The sequence below is a fragment of the Schistocerca nitens genome, chromosome 9 (genome assembly GCF_023898315.1).
Source record: "Schistocerca nitens isolate TAMUIC-IGC-003100 chromosome 9, iqSchNite1.1, whole genome shotgun sequence".
Lineage (NCBI taxonomy): Eukaryota > Metazoa > Arthropoda > Insecta > Orthoptera > Acrididae > Schistocerca > Schistocerca nitens.
The window spans coordinates 290263192-290289434 of NC_064622.1; the positions used below are offsets into that span (position 1 = coordinate 290263192).

General features: G+C 37.8%; 1 protein-coding gene across 1 annotated transcript in view; it reads right to left on the reverse strand.

The window, feature by feature from the left end:
• The window catches only part of LOC126204186 (cubilin-like), a 1516445-nt gene that overhangs the window by 981620 nt on the left and 508582 nt on the right, over positions 1-26243 (reverse strand). Inside the window, exons 23-24 of the mRNA XM_049938590.1 lie at positions 15732-15862; positions 7721-7907 (exon numbers count right to left, since the gene is read on the reverse strand). Of these exons, the coding sequence (XP_049794547.1) occupies positions 7721-7907; positions 15732-15862 (318 nt within the window). The remainder of the gene's footprint in view (positions 1-7720; positions 7908-15731; positions 15863-26243) is intronic.

Genomic DNA, 26243 nt, shown 5'->3' on the forward strand with positions numbered 1-26243 from the left:
TATAGTCTGAACAGTGATCCTTGCCGGGTTTTCATCTGGCATGAACCAGGAACCACTTACCAACCCCTTAATGTCCTTGAAAGGGAACTGTATGGAGGTCGTGGTTTGATGGTGCCGGGTGGGATTATGATTGGTGCATGTACACCCCTGCATGTCTTTGACAGAGGAACTGTAACAGGTCAGGTGTATTGGGACGTCATTTTGCACCAGTATGTCCGCCATTTCAGGGGTGCAGTGGGTCCCACCTTCCTCCTGATAGATGATAATGCTCTTGATCGATGTATCGCTGCACATCTTCAAACCTCTAGAACACTTCAGGAGCTCCAACAGGCACTGGTGCTAGAATGGTAAGTCACATCATCTTTGTTTTTAGATATATTTTTCCCACGTGGAATGTTTCCCTCTATTATATTGATGTCCATAATGTAGATTTTTTTATGTCGATAAATCCCCTTCCTCCTTCCTTTCTGCTTAATGTGAATCTTTCTGTTGCTGAATGTATGTGATGTATTCTATATTTGTGGCATTGTGATTGTGGAAGTGTATTGAGTGCTTCTAGCTCTGTGTTACTCCATTTCACTACTCCAAATGAGTAGGTCAATATTGGTATAGCATAAGTATTTATAGCTTTTGTCTAGTTTCTTGCTGTCAATTCTGTTTTCAGTATTTTTGTTAGTCTTTGTCTATATTTTTCTTTTAGTTTTTCTTTAATATTTGTATTATCTATTCCTATTTTTTGTCTGTATCCTAGATATTTATAGCCATCTGTTTTTTCCATCGCTTTTATGCAGTCACTGTGGTTATCCAATATGTAATCTTCTTGTTTAGTGTGTTTTCCCTTGACTATGCTATTTTTCTTACATTTGTCTGTTCCAAAATTATTATTATTATTATTACTATTATTATTATCAGTAGCAGCAGCTGTTGTAGTACAAGTACTGACAGTATTAACTTTATTAGTACATAGTCATTGTTCACTCACATTGTCACTACAGACATTTGCATCATTTTAATGCTAACTGTCATATTAAAAACGCTAGTTGTCATATTACAATTGTTATTTCTTAGGCAATAATGGTGAAACAGATAGTGTATATGTGAAATACTGATCCAGTGTAAGAGAGGGCCTGATGGTGCTAATCAGAGCACGCTAAATAAATAAAGAAAAATATATAAATATAAAATACAGACTGTCAGAGGCAAGAAAAGCACTTCTGAAAAAGAGAAATTTGTTAATGTAGATTTAACGTCTTAGGAAGTCTTTTCTGAAGGTATTTGTCTCAAGTGTAGCCTTCTATGGAAGTGGAACATGGCTCATAAAAAGTTCAGGCAAGAACAGAATAGAACTTTTGATATGTGTTGCTATAGAAAAATTCTGAAGATTATATGGGCTCCAAAAATGTGAACAGCATTTGGTACATGATCTTTTCAATACGCTTACAATAGAAAAACAAAAATAACTGTGACAGTTATTGATTTATGGTGTTTAGTTTGCAGTTAGTGCATATGAGTATTATTAGCAACTACACTGCAGTTCCTAAATCTAATACAGAAATAGGAATAAAACTCACTGGCTTATGGTTTTGATATTCCAGCCATCAGTAACCATGTCCTTGAGACACAAGCTGTATATGTGTCTGAGTCCACTAAAGAAACACTATGGCTGTGAAAAAGTATTCTTCCTGCCAGTAGTACAACTGAAACTTGGGAACCATGTGACTGGGTCTGACAAATCTGTGATTCTCAAGTTATATCCTGGAAGGCACAGAATTATCGTGCTAAATTCCACTTCACATTTTCTTGTCATTTCCATTGTGTAGCCTGAGTTATTTTCACTTAAGGTGTGACATCAGGTTGTCAGTTTATGGTTTTTAGTCCAGAAAGGTTGTTCTATGCAGAAACTTTAACTAGTCTCAAATTTATATGCCTAAACACCATGATAGCAGCAAAGGAGAGTTTATGCTACAGTTGTTCACTAGCTCTGAGGTAATGTGGTCACACAGCAAAGTGAAGGCTGCATTAGCTCTCGATTCCAATCTATATCAAGGCCAACATTTGCCTATTTTGTGATAGAGCCACAAGCAGCCAGATCGAATATCATTAAGGAAATCTTCTCCATGGTAAATCTTCTTTCTACATTCAGTACCCCATGGTCTGAGGATGAAAAACTTAAGGTGCTGCACAGTTGATAATGTAATGTAAATAGATAGATAAAAAATCTACTCACTAAATAGCAGCAGGGGAACACACACACACACAAGCTTTTGTAGCCAGTGACTTGTTCTACTGGCAGAAGAGTTGAAGGGGAAGGAAGAGGGGTACAGGTAAGGACTGGAAAGGTTTAGGGATAGGGATACGGTTTAGAAAAGTCACCCAGAACCCCAGGTCAGGGGAGACTTACTGGATGGGGTGAGAAGGAAAGAAGGAAGACATCCTGTCCAGTAAGTCTCCCCTGACCTGAGCTCTGCCTGTAGAAGCCTACTAGTTCAGAGTTAAAGATGTAGTCAAACCAAGGATGAAGTGTATTTTCATCCAGAAAGGAATCTGCTTGACTGTCGTTCAAAAATGAGCAGAAAAGGTAAATACACTCCTGGAAATGGAAAAAAGAACACATTGACACCGGTGTGTCAGACCCACCATACTTGCTCCGGACACTGCGAGAGGGCTGTACAAGCAATGATCACACGCACAGCACAGCGGACACACCAGGAACCGCGGTGTTGGCCGTCGAATGGCGCTAGCTGCGCAGCATTTGTGCACCGCCGCCGTCAGTGTCAGCCAGTTTGCCGTGGCATACGGAGCTCCATCGCAGTCTTTAACACTGGTAGCATGCCGCGACAGTGTGGACGTGAACCGTATGTGCAGTTGACAGACTTTGAGCGAGGGCGTATAGTGGGCATGCGGGAGGCCGGGTGGACGTACCGCCGAATTGCTCAACACGTGGGGCGTGAGGTCTCCACAGTACATCGATGTTGTCGCCAGTGGTCGGCGGAAGGTGCACGTGCCCGTCGACCTGGGACCGGACCGCAGCGACGCACGGATGGTTGCCAAGACCGTAGGATCCTACTCAGTGCCGTAGGGGACCGCACCGCCACTTCCCAGCAAATTAGGGACACTGTTGCTCCTGGGGTATCGGCGAGGACCATTCGAAACCGTCTCCATGAAGCTGGGCTACGGTCCCGCACACCGTTAGGCCGTCTTCCGCTCACGCCCCAACATCGTGCAGCCCGCCTCCAGTGGTGTCGCGACAGGCGTGAATGGAGGGACGAATGGAGACGTGTCTTCTTCAGCGATGAGAGTCGCTTCTGCCTTGGTGCCAATGATGGTCGTATGCGTGTTTGGCGCCGTGCAGGTGAGCGCCACAATCAGGACTGCCTACGACCAAGGCACACAGGGCCAACACCCAGCATCATGGTGTGGGGAGCGATCTCCTACACTGGCCGTACACCACTGGTGATCGTCGAGGGGACACTCAATAGTGCACGGTACATCCAAACCGTCATCGAACCCATCGTTCTACCATTCGTAGACCGGCAAGGGAACTTGCTGTTCCAACAGGACAATGCACGTCCGCATGTATCCCGTGCCACCCAACGTGCTCTAGAAGGTGTAAGTCAACTACCCTGGCCAGCAAGATCTCTGGATCTGTCCCCCATTGAGCATGTTTGGGACTGGATGAAGCGTCGTCTCACGCGGTCTGCACGTCCAGCACGAGCGCTGGTCCAACTGAGGCGCCAGGTGGAAATGGCATGGCAAGCCATTCCACAGGACTACATCCAGCATCTCTACAATCATCTCCATGGGAGAATAGCAGCCTGCATTGCTGCAAAAGGTGGATATACACTGTACTAGTGCCGACATTGTGCATGCTCTGTTGCCTGTGTCTATGTGCCTGTGGTTCTGTCAGTGTGATCATGTGATGTATCTGACCCCAGGAATGTGTCAATAAAGTTTCCCCTTCCTGGGACAATGAATTAACGGTGTTCTTATTTCAATTTCCAGGAGTGTATATGAAGGTGGAAGATCAGAAGAACAAATGTGTAAGGGATGAATTACTCCTGGAAAGTCTTGTTAACAAACAAACTCTTGTTTGTTTGTAAACCATTCAGAGTCTGTTATTGTTTAGTAGCAGTGCTTCATGTAGTTGTGTTAGTCATTTTCTTACAGTGCAACTGAAAGGTGTCTCAGTTGTTGTCAACAAATTTCAGCTGGGTAGCAGTTTGTGGTGTACAACACCATTTTTGAACCACCAGATGCAAGACATTATCTGTTCATACTGCATGTTCCTCAAGGATATGCCTTTTTATTAGAATTCAGCCATTAATTTCTTATTAAGAATTAACATAAATGCACCATCACTCATCACCAGTATCAATATTGCACTGGAACACTCAATGATGATCAAACAAAAATGCAGTACTCGTCGCTTCTTTTATTTTTGTTACTTTGAATTAGAAGATGCACTACTCTTACATCCAACTTCTAACTTATCTGTGAATGCAAATATCACACAAATGTTAAATGGTGTTAGTTCACCATATATGTCAATTATCGAAATGTCTTGAATGTGGCAGATCATTCACGACAGGAGAGTCTTTCTCAAAACAAGAAAATTATTATCTGACATGATTTGTCTAATAGCACTGGCACCACAAAGAATAGAAATAGTTTGAGTTGGTTCTTTTCCTTTCATACATCTACTGAACCCAAAAGGAGCAACACATTGTAAATGTTACACCTTTCTCCACTTGCTACTCTATTTTTTAATGCGTAAACAAAATTTATAAGATTTAAGTATCCAAAATTCAACTGTAACTACAAGACAAATGCTGGAACTTCAAATAAAAATGCCAACTGATAAACAAGCCCATAGCAACCTAAGTATGTTGTGTTACTGCACAGTGTGGACCCTGTTTATTGAAGTTAACTGACGCAGAAAATTAAGCTACCCAAACAAACTATTTTATGCTCATCTGTACGATAGCATACATGTGTCGTAGGTGTACTGCAATGTGATCATCTGAGCAGATGCTGTCTAGCATTAGACAGCTGGTTATGGGTGGCCTGTGTCACTGGCCACTTTGTGAAGAAGAAACTTTCGGGCACAAACTGTTCTGATCTTAATGCAACTATGAACTCTTTTGCTGAGAAATTTCTGAAAGGTTTTGCTATTACTGGTCAGTTAGAAACAGATGCAAATTATTTTTTAGGTTACATCGGACCGATTCTTTTAGCAGACAGATGAAATGTGGTTAAAAAAATACAAGGAGTGGAACTGAACTTGCAACTCTGCATGTATATGGTATGGCATTTATCATTGCACAATGTGCAGATACAGTAGTGCAGCAACTCGAGCAGAAGACAACACTTGCTACAAAAATTCTGCATCCTACAATTTTACCTGATCATGCAGATGACTGGCCTTTGAATTCTGAGGGATGACCAATTTTATTGGCTCCTTATAGGAATGACTCAGATTTAGTCCATTTGGTGGCCTGATGGAGCCAGATTTTAAGTCTAAAACTGGAAATATTTGTCTTTTTCACTAAATGTGCTAATATTTTAAAATTAAAAATCTGTTTATACAATATGAGTTGTCCAGAAGAAACAAATCAGATTTAAAATGGGTTTCCTACCTATAAGACTTTTATGTCATTTAGAAAATCATAGATTTTTGAGGTAACTTGTTGCACACCACATATGCTGCATGTTGGCTATTGCCAAGTTTTTTTTATTGAAATGCAAAGACAAAAATGGAAGATTAATATGGTGGACTGGGTGCTCAAATTTCTACACTCTATTTGCTATGTACTACTTTTGCTCACAGATTTGGTTATCCTGAAATTCAGTCCATATTTCCATATATATATGAAGACTTAAGAATCACTGGAACTTGCCACAAATTTCCACACATAAACTTCATACTTCTGTTCCTTTCCATAAGCCTTACATTAAGTTTCAAAATGATACATTTCAGTTCATTACTAAAGGTGAACTCATTTCATTCGTGTCTAAGTACTGTGACTAATTATTTTGAATTACATTGATAATACATTCCACTTCATCAAAACAGTTTTCTACAATATTGGGGATAACATTCAAAAATGGGATTTACATTGGTTCCGTCATGCAGTAGCACCAAAAAATTAGGATGGAAAGAAAGAAAAAAAAAGTCAGTATGTAATTCCTTTAGAAGGGATCATTAAAATCAACTTGTAATGGGCCTTTCATGGACTTACTTACTAAAAGGCTTGTTCAACAATTTGTTCTGGGGTCACAAATTCCTTGTGAACAATCCCCCTTAACACAGGCAGACAGAGAGAGAGTAGTTGTTTTATTACTTGAACACTGAAGCTTCCTTTGACCACAGATTTTGGTCAGTGTGCCATTCTTCACATTCACAGTTTGTTTGTTTTGGGATCATATTCAAAAAGCTGATTCTTCCATTTAAGGCCTTTTCTGCTTAATTTTCAGGTCTTTTTGGATCTGTTTGGCAACACTTTTCTCAAGCCTATGTTCTGTCAAAATCTGATGAAAGGTTCCAATTTACCTCAGCACTCATTAAATTCGATATTAGTCAACAGTCTGTTTTTGCAGGAACCATTATTTGCACCACATTTAAATTATTTGCAGTTTTATAGGTGTACCTTAGTGATGTTCAACTTAACTGTTTCTCAGACATGAGAAAAATATGCACAGCATATTACGAAAGGTATGGGAACTGTAACCAATATTTTATAATAATGTCTATTTTCTTACAATAATTAAAAAAATGTTGAGCATATGGTGCTATACAGACAGCAACTAAATGTTTTAACTGGAAGAGAAACAATACTTGCCAAAGTAGCAACTTTACTGTTAACTGGGGAAGACCACTTGAGCAACAATAAAGTATGACAATTTACCATTCATCACATTCAATTGTTAAAAAAAAATTCAGAAATGGTTTATGGAACCTGTTTCCTAATTGATATGTTCCACAGCCCAGTTGGAAGTTCAATCATTCATGACAGAAGACAGCAGACAAGAGATTCAAAATTAATAATCAATTAATTAAAGAACACATAACAATTAACAATTAAAATACTAATTGCCTCATGGTAATATAGACAGTATAAGAGTATAAGATGAATATGCATAAAGATACATGTGCGACAGGAAATACGTAGTCTGCACCAGATTGCAGCCAAAGATTAAAAGTTGCCACTACAACTTACTGATTGCAAAGTCGCTGCTGTCAACACTAGAACATTCAGGGAAAAACTAAATGGACAGACATCAGACTAAAACATTATTCTTATCTGAAGAAGCAATAACTACCCTTTAATGAAGAAACAGAAACTCAATGAAAATAATATTTTTTTCAGAGCTTTCACTTACTGCGAAGTATGTGAACAAAAGTACTACAGTATAGTCAAACATACTGTACACACACATGTATATATTTACTAACGAAGAAAGATTAATGTCACAGAAATACTGGGATCCGTTGGTGTTCAATTAATGTGTTATGAAAGGGGGGAGGATTGAAATTTTTACATGACATCATCAAATCTATTCTGAGGTCATCCAATTTATTCTCAACATAATTCTATGGTAAATCTGCAAAATAAAGAGAAATTGTTTTAATAAGAACTATTTTCAAAGTATAGCCTTAAATTAGGTAACCTATATAATAAGCAAGTATATTAAAATGGCTATACACATAACAAACCATTACCTTATTTCCAGATAGTCATACTGACACCTAGATCCCTTCTGAAGCTCAAAGTCTGTGATATTTAACATAATCTGCTGACCAACTGGAACAGATATGATCCAAGTGCAATTCTGTTCAGGAGGGTAATGCTGTGGATATCGTGGGGACTGGATGACACCCATTGTTAAATGGAAAGTATGACCACATGCTGCAAAGTAATTTAAAAATTAAAAATAACTATCTAGGAATAAACTTTTGTAGTAGAAATCAATCATAGATGAGCAATGGAATATGTTCAAGATGTAATACATTCCTTTTTCAAACTTACCAATGAAAAAAAGTATTCTGAATGCAACATACTTTAGCCGTACCCTCTCTGAGAAATGAGATCAAATTTGCCTATTTTGGCAGAGATTCCAGCCACAGCTTCCATAACTGTTTCATTTGTGTAGTGAAACAGTGCACCCATGGCACTTGCACAGTAACAAATCAGTACACAATGTCAGTTGGATTCTTTTCAGAACGGTCCAATTAATGCTGAGAAATACATTTTCATTTTTGCTCATGACCAAGATTCAACATATGAGACACTCACCTAACACAAAGCTTTATCAGAATTACTTATCCATATTAAACATATTAAACATATTAAACAAACCCCCCCATGAACCATGGACCTTGCCGTTGGTGGGGAGGCTTGCGTGCCTCAGCGATACAGATGGCCGTACCGTAGGTGCAACCACAACGGAGGGGTATCTGTTGAGAGGCCAGACAAACATGTGGTTCCTGAAGAGGGGGGCAGCAGCCTTTTCAGTAGTTGCAGGGGCAACAGTCTGGATGATTGACTGATCTGGCCTTGTAACATTAACCAAAACGGCCTTGCTGTGCTGGTACTGCGAACGGCTGAAAGCAAGGGGAAACTACAGCCGTAATTTTTCCCGAGGACATGCAGCTTTACTGTGTGATTAAATGATGATGGCGTCCTCTTGGGTAAAATATTCCGGAGGTAAAATAGTCCCCCATTCGGATCTCCGGGCGGGGACTACTCAAGAGGACGTCGTTATCAGGAGAAAGAAAACTGGCGTTCTACGGATCGGAGCGTGGAATGTCAGATCACTTAATCGGGCAGGTAGGTTAGAAAATTTAAAAAGGGAAATGGATAGGTTAAAGTTAGATATAGTGGGAATTAGTGAAGTTCGGTGGCAGGAGGAACAAGACTTTTGGTCAGGTGATTACAGGGTTATAAATACAAAATCAAATAGGGGTAATGCAGGAGTAGGTTTAATAATGAATAAAAAAATAGGAGTGCGGGTTAGCTACTACAAACAGCATAGTGAACGCATTATTGTGGCCAAGATAGACACAAAGCCCATGCCTACTACAGTAGTACAAGTTTATATGCCAACTAGCTCTGCAGATGATGAAGAAATAGATGAAATGTATGACGAGATAAAAGAAATTATTCAGGTAGTGAAGGGAGACGAAAATTTAATAGTCATGGGTGACTGGAATTCGTCAGTAGGAAAAGGGAGAGAAGGAAACATAGTAGGTGAATATGGATTGGGGGGAAGGAATGAAAGAGGAAGCCGCCTTGTAGAATTTTGCACAGAGCATAACTTAATCATAGCTAACACTTGGTTCAAGAATCATGAAAGGAGGCTGTATACATGGAAGAAGCCAGGAGATACTGACAGGTTTCAGATAGATTATATAATGGTAAGACAGAGATTTAGGAACCAGGTTTTAAATTGTAAGACATTTCCTGGGGCAGATGTGGATTCTGACCACAATCTATTGGTTATGAACTGCAGATTGAAACTGAAGAAACTGCAAAAAGGTGGGAATTTAAGGAGATGGGACCTGGATAAACTGAAAGAACCAGAGGTTGTAGAGAGTTTCAGGGAGAGCATAAGGGAACAATTGACAGGAATGGGGGAAAGAAATACAGTAGAAGAAGAATGGGTAGCTCTGAGAGATGAAGTAGTGAAGGCAGCAGACGATCAAGTAGGTAAAAAGACGAGGGCTAATAGAAATCCTTGGGTAACAGAAGAAATATTGAATTTAATTGATGAAAGGAGAAAATATAAAAATGCAGTAAATGAAGCAGGCAAAAGGGAATACAAACGTCTCAAAAATGAGATCGACAGAAAGTGCAAAATGGCTAAGCAGGGATGGCTAGAGGACAAATGTAAGGATGTAGAGGCTTATCTCACTAGGGGTAAGATAGATACTGCCTACAGGAAAATTAAAGAGACCTTTGGAGAGAAGAGAACCACTTGTATGAATATCAAGAGCTCAGATGGCAACCCAGTTCTAAGCAAAGAAGGGAAGGCAGAAAGGTGGAAGGAGTATATAGAGGGTTTATACAAGGGCGATGTACTTGAGGACAGTATTATGGAAATGGAAGAGGATGTAGATGAAGATGAAATGGGAGATAAGATACTGCGTGAAGAGTTTGACAGAGCACTGAAAGACCTGAGTCGAAACAAGGCCCCGGGAGTAGACAACATTCCATTAGAACTACTGATGGCCTTGGGAGAGCCAGTCATGACAAAACTCTACCATCTGGTGAGCAAGATGTATGAGACAGGCGAAATACCCACAGACTTCAAGAAGAATATAATAATTCCAATACCAAAGAAAGCAGGTGTTGACAGATGTGAAAATTACCGAACTATCAGTTTAATAAGTCACAGCTGCAAAATACTAACGCGAATTCTTTACAGACGAATGGAAAAACTGGTAGAAGCGGACCTCGGGGAAGATCAGTTTGGATTCCGTAGAAATGTTGGAACACGTGAGGCAATACTAACCTTACGACTTATCTTAGAAGAAAGATTAAGAAAAGGCAAACGTACGTTTCTAGCATTTGTAGACTTAGAGAAAGCTTTTGACAACGTTAACTGGAATACTCTCTTTCAAATTCTGAAGGTGGCAGGGGTAAAATACAGGGAGCGAAAGGCTATTTACAATTTGTACAGAAACCAGATGGCAGTTATAAGAGTCGAGGGGCATGAAAGGGAAGCAGTGGTTGGGAAAGGAGTGAGACAGGGTTGTAGCCTCTCCCCGATGTTATTCAATCTGTATATTGAGCAAGCAGTAAAGGAAACAAAAGAAAAATTCGGAGTAGGTATTAAAATTCATGGAGAAGAAGTAAAAACTTTGAGGTTCGCCGATGACATTGTAATTCTGTCAGAGACAGCAAAGGACTTGCAAGAGCAGTTGAACGGAATGGACAGTGTCTTGAAAGGAGGATATAAGATGAACATCAACAAAAGCAAAACAAGGATAATGGAATGTAGTCAAATTAAATCGGGTGATGCTGAGGGGATTAGATTAGGAAATGAGACACTTAAAGTAGTAAAGGAGTTTTGCTATTTAGGGAGTAAAATAACTGATGATGGTCGAAGTAGAGAGGATATAAAATGTAGACTGGCAATGGCAAGAAAAGCGTTTCTGAAGAAGAGAAATTTGTTAACATCGAGTATAGATTTAGGTGTCAGGAAGTCGTTTCTGAAAGTATTTGTATGGAGTGTAGCCATGTATGGAAGTGAGACATGGACGATAACTAGTTTGGACAAGAAGAGAATAGAAGCTTTCGAAATGTGGTGCTACAGAAGAATGCTGAAGATAAGGTGGGTAGATCACGTAACTAATGAGGAGGTATTGAATAGGATTGGAGAGAAGAGAAGTTTGTGGCACAACTTGACTAGAAGAAGGGATCGGTTGGTAGGACATGTTTTGAGGCATCAAGGGATCACAAATTTAGCATTGGAGGGCAGCGTGGAGGGTAAAAATCGTAGAGGGAGACCAAGAGATCAATACACTAAGCAGATTCAGAAGGATGTAGGTTGCAGTAGGTACTGGGAGATGAAGAAGCTTGCACAGGATAGAGTAGCATGGAGAGCTGCATCAAACCAGTCTCAGGACTGAAGACCACAACAACAACATTAAACAAAATGTACCTCCTTTTTCCTTTGATATGACTATGAAATCAGCAATTACACACACATTTAGTTGTATATACTCCACAATCATATTACGGACTTTGTTGATTTTTTCATCTGTGGTTGCCAATTGGAAACATAAGTCACATGGATCATCTTTAAGTGAAATGGCATGTTTGAATTCAGCCACTCAGTTTTCTACTATTTAATATCGACTGTAGTTGAATGTCAAACTTTATAACTTGATATTTAAATTACATATAAATTTGATTATTCTGTTGTAGGTTTTTATGTTGAATGCATTGAACAGAGACTTGGATATGGTACTCTATTCTTGATGATAGATGACAAAAACCTGTACCTTCTTGTCAATATTTTGGACCTTGAAACAAGATATGCTTTGTATTTCTATGATTGGTACCATCACAATCACAATCACAGATAGGTATTTAGTTTATATGCAAACTATATTAGTGTTGTAGGAATGACCCATGACTTTTAGTCTTTTGTTACTCAACCTAGATGTTGCTCGTCAGGGTCTAATGCTGTTCTCAAACCAGTTTTATTTGCAGTTGTATTTGAGCATAGATGTGTCTGTGAGATCTGAGTCCATTCATTTTGCCATGAGTCAGCCACTCTTTGGCATAAGTTGTACCTAAATTCCATTTAAGGGAGCTTTAAATCTAAAGAAATTTCAATGTGTGCAGCTTGCTTTGCTAGTTCATCTGCTTTTTCAGTTCCACAATGGGCTTTCACACAGATAAATGTGACTTGTTTATGTCTTCTCAGGCATTAAATTACACAGATCACATTTGGAGTTCTTCATTGCTGGGTTTAGACAGTTTTACTGTACATATCGCATAGAGAACACTCTTCGAATCTGATAGTATTTCAAGCGATGAGTACTTCTGACTCATGCAGCGTTGTATCACTTGTAAGACTGCAATAGCTCAGCCAAGTTCATTGGGATATATGCTGGTAACCGAAATTTTTGTTCTATCTGTAGTTGAGGGGTGAAAATGGCACATTCTGTATTGTTTCCTCTTTGAACTGCCTGTACGTGTGTAGATGATTACAAAGCTCCCCTGTTCCTCTGTTTACTTTTTCAATGCTTTGCTTTCCCTCTATTGTGTGCACTGAAATGTGATATCAAAAAATAAAATAGTAATATAGGAACACAGTCCACTGAATGTTTGAGGCAATTTCACTGCACACACCTACCAATTCATTGTTTGTTTAAATGAAATCATATGGTATTCTGTTCCATTTTCCTAGGGATGAACAGAACAATTGCATAATTTGGTGTATTGCATGTTGAGCACAGGGCACGTTCTCTGCTATGAAATATTACATGAACTTTTTCTCCTTATATGCAGGCACATCTCTTGTGCTTCAAAAAGCAGTGCATTGGCTGATGTAGAATTCATCACTTCTAAGGAGGTGTGTACACTGCAGTGCCGAAATGTGTCTAATAAAACAGTTAAAATTAAATATGTACATACTATATTGCTAAAGGTCTCAAATATTCTGCCATACACTTCACAATGGTCAGTGGTGTGCAGAGTATAGGCGTGGATGTTAAAAATAAATACAGATACTGTATTGACAAAGGTCTCACACATTGTCTCATTATTTTATAAAATACTGATTATGTAAAGTCATCACCTAATTGCTTTACTGAACCCAAATTATTTTAAAAAGAGCAAAATATTGTTATATTTAAATCCAGATTCAAATGTTCAAATGTGTGTGAAATCTTATGGGACTTAACTGCTAAGGTCATCAGTCCCTAAGCTTACACACTACTTAACCGAAATTATCCTAAGGACAAACACACACACCCAGGCCTGAGGGAGGACTCGAACCTCCGCCGGGACCATCCTCACAGTCCATGACTGCAGCACCTTATACTGCTCCGCTAATCCTGTGTGGCTAAATTCAGATTGTTCATTCATTAATTTGTATGGTTACTTTACCTTCCATTTATGTATTCCCTATTCTTCAGGTAATTCTTCCTTCATTCCTTTAAGTGCTACATGTAAAATTTTCATAGTATCTTTAATTTTAACATTATGATCTTGAGGGAATGAAGCATAAGAACACATAATAAAAAACTTAAGTTGCTTGTCAAATTTTAATATATAAACATGGACTTAAAATAACGCGAGTTGTCATGATGTTATAAACTTGAAGTTGATGTCTGCCACGTCAGTTGCCCTGAACTTTACCTCATGTGGGAAATCTTTTGATCAAAAATGTTAGCTTTTGTCATTCATGGGTGTAATAGTCATTCTGATTATAGTCTAAAGTATACAGCAATCACATTTCATTTGTATGTGGAAATGTCCAAGTGATATTTTCTTTTACATAAATGAATTTATGTTTCTCCTTTTACTTTTACTGTAGTGTTTTTATTTCTGTCATCTAACTTTAGATTTTCTATTAATTTAGCCCAAAAAGCTCTTGGGTGAACACTGTGAGAAGGAAAGATTGTAAATCGAACAAATATGGCAAAATAAGTTCTCATAATTTTCAGGAGGAGGGACATAGACCAAACCTCGGTTTCATCAGCCCATTTTAAGGAAAATGCAGGGTTACAAAAGCAGCCTTTTCACATCACATACTTATCTTCTTGGTTATTTGAAATATATAACAAAAATATAATTTCATTAGTGAGGTGAGCTGCATGATATAACTGGATCAAATATATATTTAATACCAGAAAAACATTTGAAAATGTCTTCCTTATGCTGTGTTAGACATGAAAGCATTATGTTTCTTTTTAAAACAACTCTTGCCTGCACAGGACAGAAATTAAGAGGAAGAAGCAGTTGTAAAAACAGTCTGCTATTGTTTTGGTGCATCATAAGTCTGCAGCACCATCTCCCCTTATTATGTCTCCGTGTGCATAAACAATTAAAACCATCTATGAAATCTGGAATGTATCAAGATAATCATACTACAGTCAGAAAACATTTGTTATATTGAACTGAAGTAGAAACAAATTTATAATGTTCAGTCACACATTACAATTACGGGTATGTTATAAAAGATTTATTGCACTATTGTAAACTGTACACTTAAATTGTTTGAAAATTATTTACACACCTAAAAATTTTGTATTTCATGTTTTTTTAAATAACAGTGTACTTCCTAATGTATGTGATGGTTTGAAAATGAATAACAATGTTCAAAACTAATCACTAAAAAAAATATATATATATGAAACTCTGACAGAAACCTTAATTATTAAATTATGAATATATTAAATATCTGATCCTGACCCCAACATTATGTTGGAATTACATAAAGACTTATTTGACAGCATGATGTTCCAGTTTATCCACTCAAACAAAATGACACAATACAGTTACTTTAAAAGGCCATATAAGGAAAATCATTTCTGCACATCAACTTCCATAAAGTTTGGAAAATAGGAAACAAGGTACTGGAGGAAGTAGAGTTTTGAGGTCGGATAATGAGTTGTGCTCAGGTAGCTTAGTTGGTGGAGTACTTGCATGCAACAGGCAAAGGTTCTGTTTTTCAGTCCTGGTCAGGCACACAGTTTTAATCCGTTACGAAGTTTCAATTATCTCCTTGATTAAAATAATTTTTTCTATCTCCTTGATTAAAATAATTTTTTCAACAGCTTTGGACTCTAACGCAGAAAATTATTATAAAAACAAAAATGTAATAACATTACTTTCCTCTGCTGAATGTTTTTACTCCAACAACAGAAGATGTAAAAACATTAAATTATTTATTTACTTGCACATAACACTATTAATTCAACCATTAGTAAAAAAAATCATTTTAAAAAATATTTTTAGAACTGCACATGATGGTCATATGCACAAAATACTCTAACAATGAACATCGGCAGCTACATTAAGTGTCTAGCAATATTTTGTCCACATACATCCTCATGCATGTATTTTGTGTTCCTTGCAGTGGGGAGCCTGTCATCAATTTTTGAATTGAACACACTGAAGCACAACATTAATTAATGGTAAAACACAATGCATCAGTTGTAGAAAAAAGAAAGAAAATACACAAAATCTAAAGTATAATTGTTGAATACTTACTTCTTGAAGTATCTATTTGATTGTAGTGTGCACTAAATCCTTGGTAATTAATACTATGATCAGACTGAAACACAACTGTCATTATGTTTCCTGTGGTGATCAATAGTGGTGGAAGTCTTTCACCACAGAACCTGTCATGAAAATAAAAATATTACAAATTCACAATCCAGCTAGTAGAACATGCAAACACTGGATGTTTTCAAATGACAATTATGAAAACCACACAGTAGTAATTTCTGTCAACTTCATAAAAGCATTTGACTCAATTGACAGACAAACTTTATTTCGGGCCAAGAGGGTTTCACAATCAATAGAAAAATGTGGAAAATCATAAAACAAACACTGAAAGACACCATCTCAAAATTTAAGTTTCTTGGAGAGGTCTCTAAGCCCTTTGAAATAAAGACAGGAGTCATGCAAGGAGAGGGATTACTACCACTTCTCTTCAATATTATCCTGGAGAAAATACTGAAAAGCAGGAACAAATATATGAAATTGGAAGGAATAAGTGTAACAAACCTTGAGGAAAAAAAGAAACAACCTGAAAATCAGGTGTTTAGCTTTTCCATTGACACCACATTTTCAGACAGAAACTAGACTGATACACAAGGAATGCTGGAGATCTTGCATGTAATCGCTGGAAAATCAGGGCTCAACATCTCCTATGAAAATACGGGATATATGGAAGAAACATGCCAATGGGAGGAATACTTGGAGGTAAAATATAGGAAGATTAAAAGAACAAAGAAATTCAATACATAGGAGACTAGATTCAACTCAATGCACTGGATAAAGAGGCAGTGAAAGGAAGAGCCAGAAAATTAGATCTTGCTCACAAACTAAAACAGAATAAGTACAACAAATGGGTGATATTCTACAAGGCCGAACCAGATACTGTAACTCAGTTAAAAAACAGAAGGATTTTATGCTTTGGAGTTTCTTATTTTAAATAAAATGCACTAGTTGGAAGAACTTGAAAAGAAGGAAATAAGATTCTCAGAAAAATTCTGGGGTCCCAGACTAATGATGAGACTTGTAACAGTAGGAAGAACAAGGAGATTCCGAAGCAAAGTCAACAGCATAAAATCATTTGAAGAGAAAAAAGTAAATATATTACATTTCTGAGGAGCATAGAAACAAATGAAGTAAAGAATGAAGTGGTTCTTGGCAAAGAGAAAAAGAAAAGCCATGAAGCCTTAATGTTCTACATGGTCCATAGTTGTCCAAATTCAGAACAAAGAAAGAAAAGAAGGGCATCACATAAAGATAAAATAATATATTTATAGGAAAACCTGCTTTGTCTTTCACAATAACTATTTAGTGTTTTCACAGTTACAATCCCTACTGATCAGTAAAACAAAAGAACAGGTCAAGATAATTTGTGTCTACTTGATGAAGGTACAAAAACTACTCCAAATTATAAAAGTATTCTCTTGTATTAATTGTTTCATCAGCAGGAGACCCTTCAAACCCACATCCAAATCCCACAGTCAACCATACTGATTATAATCTGACTTTTACTATACACAGTACCTTGGATAGCATTCCCAAAATTAGTTTTCTGTAATTCCATTTTATTAGTGCTAACATTGATTTTTCTAGTCTTTACAAGATACAGCCAAGTAAACACGACAACCGTGTCAACAATATTTAGAATGTGGTAGTACCTTTTCTGAGTTTATTGAATTAGCCCAATGTAATCTATGCAATAAGTATATAATGTCTCATTTTCTTTGAATTAGGGGTGTAGGAAACCTCCTTCTTTCTTGATTTCTTTTACACTAATGAAAATTTTGCTCAATTGTAGATCACTTGTTTCACTTCATCCATCATATCTAATCTATAATAACCTTATTTTACATCATCTCCAGTTTCATTCGCAGCATAATGTCCTTTCTCATGTACAGGGTTGATGATTTTTCCTAGTGCATGAAATCATTAAAGCCTCTCTTCCACAGCTGACCTTAAAAAGAGATTTGTCCTAAACCAAAACCCTGCTACACAGTCCATTACAATTTAAAAATTTATTCCTAGCAAATACAACTGGAATTTTTTTTAAGGCTAAGACTTTAAGATCATAACTACCATATTTTTCTTTTGTGGTGTTGTCTCTTTACTCATGGAAGAGACTGGATGTAATTTGTCATCACCTGGAGATTTACGTAAAAATACAGCTCCAAAACCTTCTTTGCTTGCATCTGCGTGTAGTTCAGTTTTGCATTTTTTGTCATAGATTTTTAAAACTGAATACACTGTAAGGATATCTTTGAGTGTCTTGAACAGTCATCAGACTTATTTTCCTTATTGTTCCTGACAACATCACACGGTGGTTTGGTGATTGTAGCATTAATCATCTTTTGGATGTAATACCAATAATTCCACTTCTGGCTTTTTGGCTGTTAAGCACACAGCTATCTTCAAGGAATTCTGTGACTATTTATGTATGGAAATGCTAAAACCATATGATTTCAAATATGTTGTGGAGTAAATCCTGCATACATTACAGATAAATAGGAGAGTTGGCATAAGAGTGCCAGTCGTGAGTAAAACTTATGCTTGTAGATACACATGTAACAAGTGCCGAATTAGCAAATCAACACTGTTTACCAATAACATGGTTAATTACTAAAATATATGGAAACTGTTGGAATGCCAGGCATTAAAGATTCACAATGAAAATTTCTCTGACAGCACAGACATGAGATAAGAGGATTCCATAAACTGGAATCCCTGTCTCACTTGAGAAAGTTGTCTACTAGCTGTATTTTCAGAGCTTATTTGCCCTCTGAATCCAATAGGATGTCCTTGACCACTGAATCCCAAAAGGATATGGCTGTGGCTAAAATACTAACATTTTCACAATCTACGGAATGACTAATGGCAACACAATATTAAGCAACCACTGATTTACAGTGTGTGTTTGTTGTCCTTCATAACTTTTATCACACTGACACAGAATTTCACAAGCACTTGCCTTTTATAAAAGCAGAATATCTTTTATAGATCCCAAAAGACCTGCTGTCTTAGTTTGTGGGCAGAAGATCGCATACACTTAATGTTTCTTAGTGATTCTGGCAATTTTTGAAAAACATTTCCCACATATGGGAAATAAGCCATGATAATTATATTTCTTTTCTCTTCCCCTTTATTTGGTTGGTCTATCATTTTTAGATGTACTAGGGTGGGCTTTAAGAGCATATGCCAATAGCTCAGTTTGACTAATATAAAGGCTTTTCTGCAGAGAAACCAGTGTTTCTATTGCAAAAAAGGAAAAAAAGGCACAACATGAAGCACACACATAACATGGTTGTTACAACAAGTCACATATTTTAGGACAACAACAAAAGGCAGAGATATGCTGCACTGCTTAGAGATTAACATAAACATTTCACTTCAACGTTTCCCCTCAGTGTTTATATTGCTAAATATGGCTTAACACAATCCAATTAATGATTTTAAATATTCAAGCTGCACATGTGGTACTGGCTTTGTGGGAATATCTGCATCTTACTTATTGACTTGTATATGCTTGATGGCTAGCTGGCCTTGTAGAACTTTCTCAGTGCATGAGAAATTCAATATAATTTTATCTCTTGTGAAATTCAGGATTTTTGGTCAGTTTAATGCCACTTGTATTTTCCAATGAGAAGAACAGGAACACTCTCCAGCGGTGAAATTTCTTCGTAGAGCTTGGATAATTATATTCCTTCTCTTGTCCCTTCACTGGCAGCCACATATTTTTACTCGGTTGTTGGCAATGATATGCCACTGTTGCTGCTTACTAGCCCAGGTACCTATTCCTCCACAAAATCTTGCAATCACGCTACTAACTGAGCATCAAGTTGTTGGATCACTGGCATAATCAGCATCAGTATATGTTCCCAGTCTTCCATTTGCATAGCTAGCATTGTATTTTATATCCAGTGACATTGAACCTTTTATATCATTTTTATCAAAGACTAGTGATTTTTTTGAGAATTCTCAAACAATTTTGACACATAGGTCACTACGAATGCTATATCTGGCCTTGTACTGTACCAACAGCTAAATACACAAGACAGTCAACTGCTTCTTGAGTTTCCCTTAGGAAAACTTCAATGTCCTTCTTCTTACTTCCTGATAGTAATCCAGAACTACCCTCAACTTGTTGTTGCAGTCTCCTTGATAGAGTAGACATGGATCTGCCTTACTTTTCAGAGACTCAAGATTCATTAGGAAGTCCCTGAAAAATTTGTTCCAGCAACTTGGACATTGCTTTAGTCAATATAAACTTTTATGAGGCTTCCACACCTGATCAGCCCATCACTAAATCCCTGAGGTTGCTCCACATATATCTCTTCTTGAAAAAGCAGATTTTATATTAGACTGTGTCAATTGAAGATGATCACTAGCAACAACACTGAAAATTACTCTAATTGTATGTATCTAGCAACAGGACTAAATGTTTTATTATTGTCAATACCTTCCTGTTGATTAAATCCATGAATAACTAGTCCTGTTTTAAAGTGACCAGTTTTGCCATCAGCTTTACACTTAATTGTATAAAAACAGCAGTTTATAATGGGCTCACAATTTGGTGGCAGAGGTTCCATAGTCCACATAGCATTTTGCTCCAATAAAGCTAGTTCTTTCTCAGTTTATCTTCTCCAGGGGTTGCAATTTGGTGGCAGAGGTTCCATACTCCACATAGCATTTTGCTCCAATAAAGCCAGTTCTTTCTCCATTGCTCTTCTCCAGAGTTCATGGTCAACAGAATTAATAGCCATTGTACAATTCTTTGGCTCATTTATTTCAGTCAGCATAATTTCAATAAGACATTTTGTTTTCTTCAGTTGTTGCTCATTCCTCACTTCTCTTTCTCTATAACACCTCTGCACCATCTTCTTGATGACCCTGCGATTCTTCATCTCTCATTTCACTAGGGAGTAATATCATTGTCCTTCTAGTTTTCTTGGGTACAAAAACAACACCCTTATTGTGAATAATATGTTTCCCTGATTCAGCACAGAATCAAATATCATCAATACCATCAGAAAAATCAACAAAGGCACTTGTTTTTCCTTTTGGATCGCATTTATTTCACTTTTCCTTCAAAATATGAAAAGCACTTTATCCCAAAGATCTGAAGGTTATTTAGTTGTATCGTCCTTCTAGTGAACATCTCATAGGGTGTTCTGGCATTCACATGACTTGTAGCACTTTCATTTAACACACAAAAGCCATGATTACCACTTATACCCACAAGAAGTTAGGCAGACCCTAAGCTAGCAGCATGTGTAAGCTAGTTCCACAACAGTTCTGTTAGTTCACTCAGTACATCTGTTCTGATCTGGAGTGTAAGGAATTGTGATGATGAGATGAATATCATTTAATTTCATCAAATCTTTACTCATTTGTCATCACATTAAAATGCTTTTGGCAGCTGACCCCAAAACTTCTTCACAAGTCACACAATTTCCACCAGTGTCAGGCTTCTGCTAGATAAAAAATGTAATGGGTAATCTTGAAAAATCACAAGTAAAGCAGAGAAAAAATTCAGCTTCTCTCAGAAATTTACACTCCATAGGTCCACACAAATCAGCATGAATCACTTCTCAGGTTGTGTGGTACGCTAATGTCATGAATGAAAGTTACTCTGATGCTGCTTCCCCTCAACACATGCCTCACAAAATTCTTTGCCAAAGTCTTCAACAAGAATAACATATTCTTCAAGAATTGCTGGACATGATGATCATTCTGATGACCCAAGTGTTCATGATGAATTCATTTGACAAGGTTTACCTCAGGATTACAAGAATGAATTTGTTTTGTCAATTGAATCAGCATCTTCAATACTTTGTCACAGCATATGCTACTTGCTTTTACAACAAAACTGTTCCAGAACCAACACTTGTCTTTCAATGAATAAAAGCCTAATCCATTGTCCACAACACACGATACACAAAGGAGTTAAACCAGACATGGGATATACTAGATATGACCTACCCTGAATAGGAGAAGGAAAGATAGGTTGGCTGAGCTTCTCTCACATAATATATGGGGGCCAATGTCACACACATCAAAATCCCTGTGGTTAATGGTGTCAGAGAGGCACCTTTTTTAGTACAGAATCAGGATGCAAGCACCCCTTTCTCAAAAAGGTGAAAATATCAGAAGAGCCCACAAAATGCTTAAGAATGCACAGAAAAATAAGATTAGTTTATTTCATCAAAATATTATAGGGCTGAGAAATAAGGTAGAAGAGCTTCTTGTAGGTCTAGAGATTTAGAGAACCCTGAAAAGATAGACATCTTCTGCCTGCATGAGCACAACATAACCACAGTGTTAGATGAGTTACACATAAAAGATTATGCTATAGCAGCTTACTCATGCATAACTAATATGGGAAAAGGAGGAGCAGTTACATACATTAAGACATAAAACACATTCAAAAACATTAATAAAGGTAGATTTTGCAGTGATCAGCACAGAGAAGTGTGTGCCTGTGAATTAATACTGAAAAATATTTCACTTTTAATTCTAACTGTATATAGATGCCACTGGGAAATTTTAAACTGCACAATGGAGGGGTGCACAATGTCGAAACAAAAATTTAAATCACTTACCCAGTGATATAAAATGTCTGACAGACAACAAAGTAAAATTTGAAAACAAGCTGAGAAAGTCTCTCCTTGACAATTCCTTCTATTGTGTAGAAGAGTTACTGTTTCTGTAATGTGCAAAAGGCGGTGGGTAAGACTTACTAACTCACAACATCTGCAAATCTTTTTTCTTTTTGGGGAGGAAAAAATACTTAGAAATGTTAGGAATGTAAACATAAATGTTCAGAATGTAAGCATATGTACAAATTAATTTGTAATGTGAATGCAAAATTAGTCTGCGCATCATTATGATCCATTGTGCAAAATGATCTATGGAACTTGAAACTAGTGAACTAAAAGATTTCTTTGCCCCTCTCGATAATACAAAAAAGGGAGGACTCGAACCTCCGCCAGGACCAGCCGCACAGTCCATGACTGCAGCACCTAGACCGCTTGGCTAATCGCACGCGGCGCATCCCAGATATCGTCAATAATATTCATGTCTGGGGATTTTGGTGGCCAGCGGAAGTGCTTCTGGAGCCACTCTGTAGCAATTCTGTTGCATTGACCTGCTGGAATTACCCAAGTCCGTCGGAATGCACAGTAGACAGGAATGGATGAATGTGATCAAACGGGATGCTTACGTACGTGTCACCTGTCAGATCCATATCGAGAGGCATCCGGGGTCCCATATCACTCCAACTGCATACACCCCACACCATTACAGAGCCTCTACCAGCTTCAACAGTCCCCTGCTGACATGCAAGGTCCACGGATTCATTAGGTTGTCTCCATATCCGTGCAAGTCCGTCCGCTCGATACAATTCGAAACGAAAATAGCCCAACCAGGCAACATGTTTCCAGGCGAGGCGCAAAGCTTCTAGTGAACTAAAAAGATTTCTTTGCCCCTCTTGATAATACAAAAAATTATAAATATGGGATAATTTTCATTACCCACTGACAAAAGCTTCAAAATAAACAGTCCCTTTTCCTAGTGCATTTTTAGTCGAATCATTCCCCATGCACATCTGTAATGATTTTGCAGACATGTTAAAATGATGTATACAATTCAGTTTTCTTGGCCATGTGATTTTTGGCTCCACAATCAGTGATCCATGAGTCCTCATCCAGTTCTGCACTCACCAATGAAAGTCCCATCAGGCATTCACTTTTATTTTGGTTAAGGACAGCTTCTTGTTTATGTTTTACATTTGGAGAATTCTTTTAATATTTTTAATGGTCAAATCCATTGCAACAGGAACATTTGAACTTCTTTTTGTTTGTCAACTTTTCATATTCATTTGAGTAACATTCCTAAGAGTGGTGCTGCCTGCAATTTTCATTTCTTTAACATTCACTTTGGTAGTGCAACTAACTTATCTTGCTTCTCCCACTGATAAGTGCAACAAGTTTCATGAGATATTAGCAAGTTCATTAAATGTTTTAGTGTCTGTTGATCTTCAGAGCTTTCCCACTGTGACTCTCATGGACTTTCATAGCTTTCAGGTAATGTGTCAAGTACTCACACAATTAATGCTGATTCAATAGATTTCACACTGAGTTGCTGCATTTGAAGAACAAAGTTTTCAAAATGAGTGAGATGTGTCACTAACTGAATAGAATGTGCAGCTTGCTTTGTTTTCTGTTCAAACATGGCACATAGCTTGTCTCTAATACCTTGCACACTCTCCCACACGAGCAACAATTCCATGACTTTTGCTTTGACAGTTCTGACAATGATCTGACTCATTGCACAATTAGCTTTGTCCCATGTTTTTAGTGCAGTATTAAACACACCTATTTGTGCTGAGGTCGCATCTGCTGGTAAAGCTGCCAGTTTTTTGAAGTTGCCAATATACATTTTGTATGTGCCATCTGGTGTAAGTAATAAATTTTGTGAAGCAAACTTCCAGTTTTCAGACTCTCACTGTTTCTCAATACCGTGAAAATCCATTTGAGCCCCATAAAACAGTTCAGATTTACAGCTGCAAAAAATCCTCCTTAAAATATGCAGCAAGTTGGCTGACATTGGTAAATAGCTGGAAATCACCTCTGAGCACTGTCAAACAATTGGCACCTGCAGTAGGTTATTGTGTTGGAAGAGCTCCTGAGAGTCACACACTTGTGGTACTGGTACCAAAGGTACCTCTAGTACTTTCCACTCCTGTGGATCCTGTCTCGTCTGCAGAAAGTATGGGATCTGTGATTATTTGTCCACTTGTATGTAAGTGGTGTTTCAATGGCAGAGCTACGCCTCCTGTACAGGGCGGACAGTGACCAGGGAGGACTCAGGGTGTTGTATCGGTCCTTCTGACCAAAAAGTTTGAGATTCTGTCTTTCACTGAAACTCAGGCAGGGGGACTCACTTCACCTGTTTTGTGGAAACCTGTTTTGTCTGATGTCAAGAGGACGCAAATGCAAAAGGGTAGGGGTCTATTAATCATCACCAGTTCAAATGTATGGTGAATGAGGGTATCCCTTAGGGAAATAGCAGCAATGAACAGGAAAGGATGCCTGGGGGCCCCATTCAGCATGCTGTAGAGGCTATTCCAGCACCCATTGAGGGAACAAGGTGCAATCAACTGCAGATTGTGTACTCACTGGAACAAATTAGGCTTGTTGTCTGGGCTGCAAGGTCATACTTGGGTCAGTTCAGTGAGTGGCAGAATAGGTTCAGAAGACCAGCACCTGGAACTTCAATGAAGCTTACAATTTGCAGAATTGTTTCCAGACCTGATCATGCCCCTTTGGTTCTGGATTAAGTGGAAGGACTGAAACAGACACTTCAAAGGTTCTGTGGCAAGCTAGGCTGCAACTTCTTGAACTTATGCCATAGGGTTGAGAACTGTAAGGTCCCCATAAATGGATCAGGTGTCAACTACACATCAGAGGATGTTACCTAGGTAGCTGACTTTATGTGGGGTGCACACAAGGGTTTTTTAGTTTAGGTAACACTACATCCAATTCAGATAACGACAACTGTAGCAAACCCAGAAGTATCAGTGTAAGAAGAAAGAAATGCATCCCACAGGTGAAAGTATTGAAATTCTAATTGTTAACTGCTGAAGAATTCACAACAAAGTGCCAGAGTTTGAAGTGCTCCTGAAAGGAACTTAATCTCACATAATACTAGGTACAGAAAGCTAGTTGAAACCTGAAATGGATACCAGTGAGATTTTTGGACAACATTTAAGTCTATATCGAATGGAGAGGCAAGTAGGAAGTGTAAGTGGTGTATTTCTTGCAGTAGACAAGAAACTCAAATCCACTGAGACAGAAATTGAAGCTGCATGTGGAGATTGTTTGGGCAAGACTCAACATCAGGGATGGGCATAAAATGATAACTGGATCCTCCTATTGTCCACCAGACTCACCTCCTGATGTAATCAAAACCTTTAGAGAAAACCTCAGCTCACTTGTATGTAAGTTCCTCAACCATACTGTAATCATTCGTGGAGACTTTAATCCTCCAACCATCAATTGCAAAAATTATGGTTTTGTTAGCGGTGGGCGTAATAAGACATCCTGTGAAACATAGTAAATTCCTTCTCTGAAAACTACCCAGGACAGATAGTTCAGAACCCCACTCATAATGTAAATATATTGGAACTAATGGAAACAATTACACCTTATCTCTTTGAGGACATCCACATCAATACTGGTATCAGTGACCACAACGTGGTTGTGGCAACAATGATTACCAAAATATAAAGGACTATTTAAACAAGCGGAGATATATATATCTTCAGTAAACTAGATAAAAAATCAGTAATGGCTAGGGACTGGAAAAACTCGCATTGTGCAATAAATATGAAATAGATGCGAATTCTGCCTCAAAATGCAAAAATGCAAAATTACTTAACAGACATGGTTTCATAACAAATTGTATCCAGATGAGCTATTTATCAGAGACAGTTTGAAATAGCTTTGT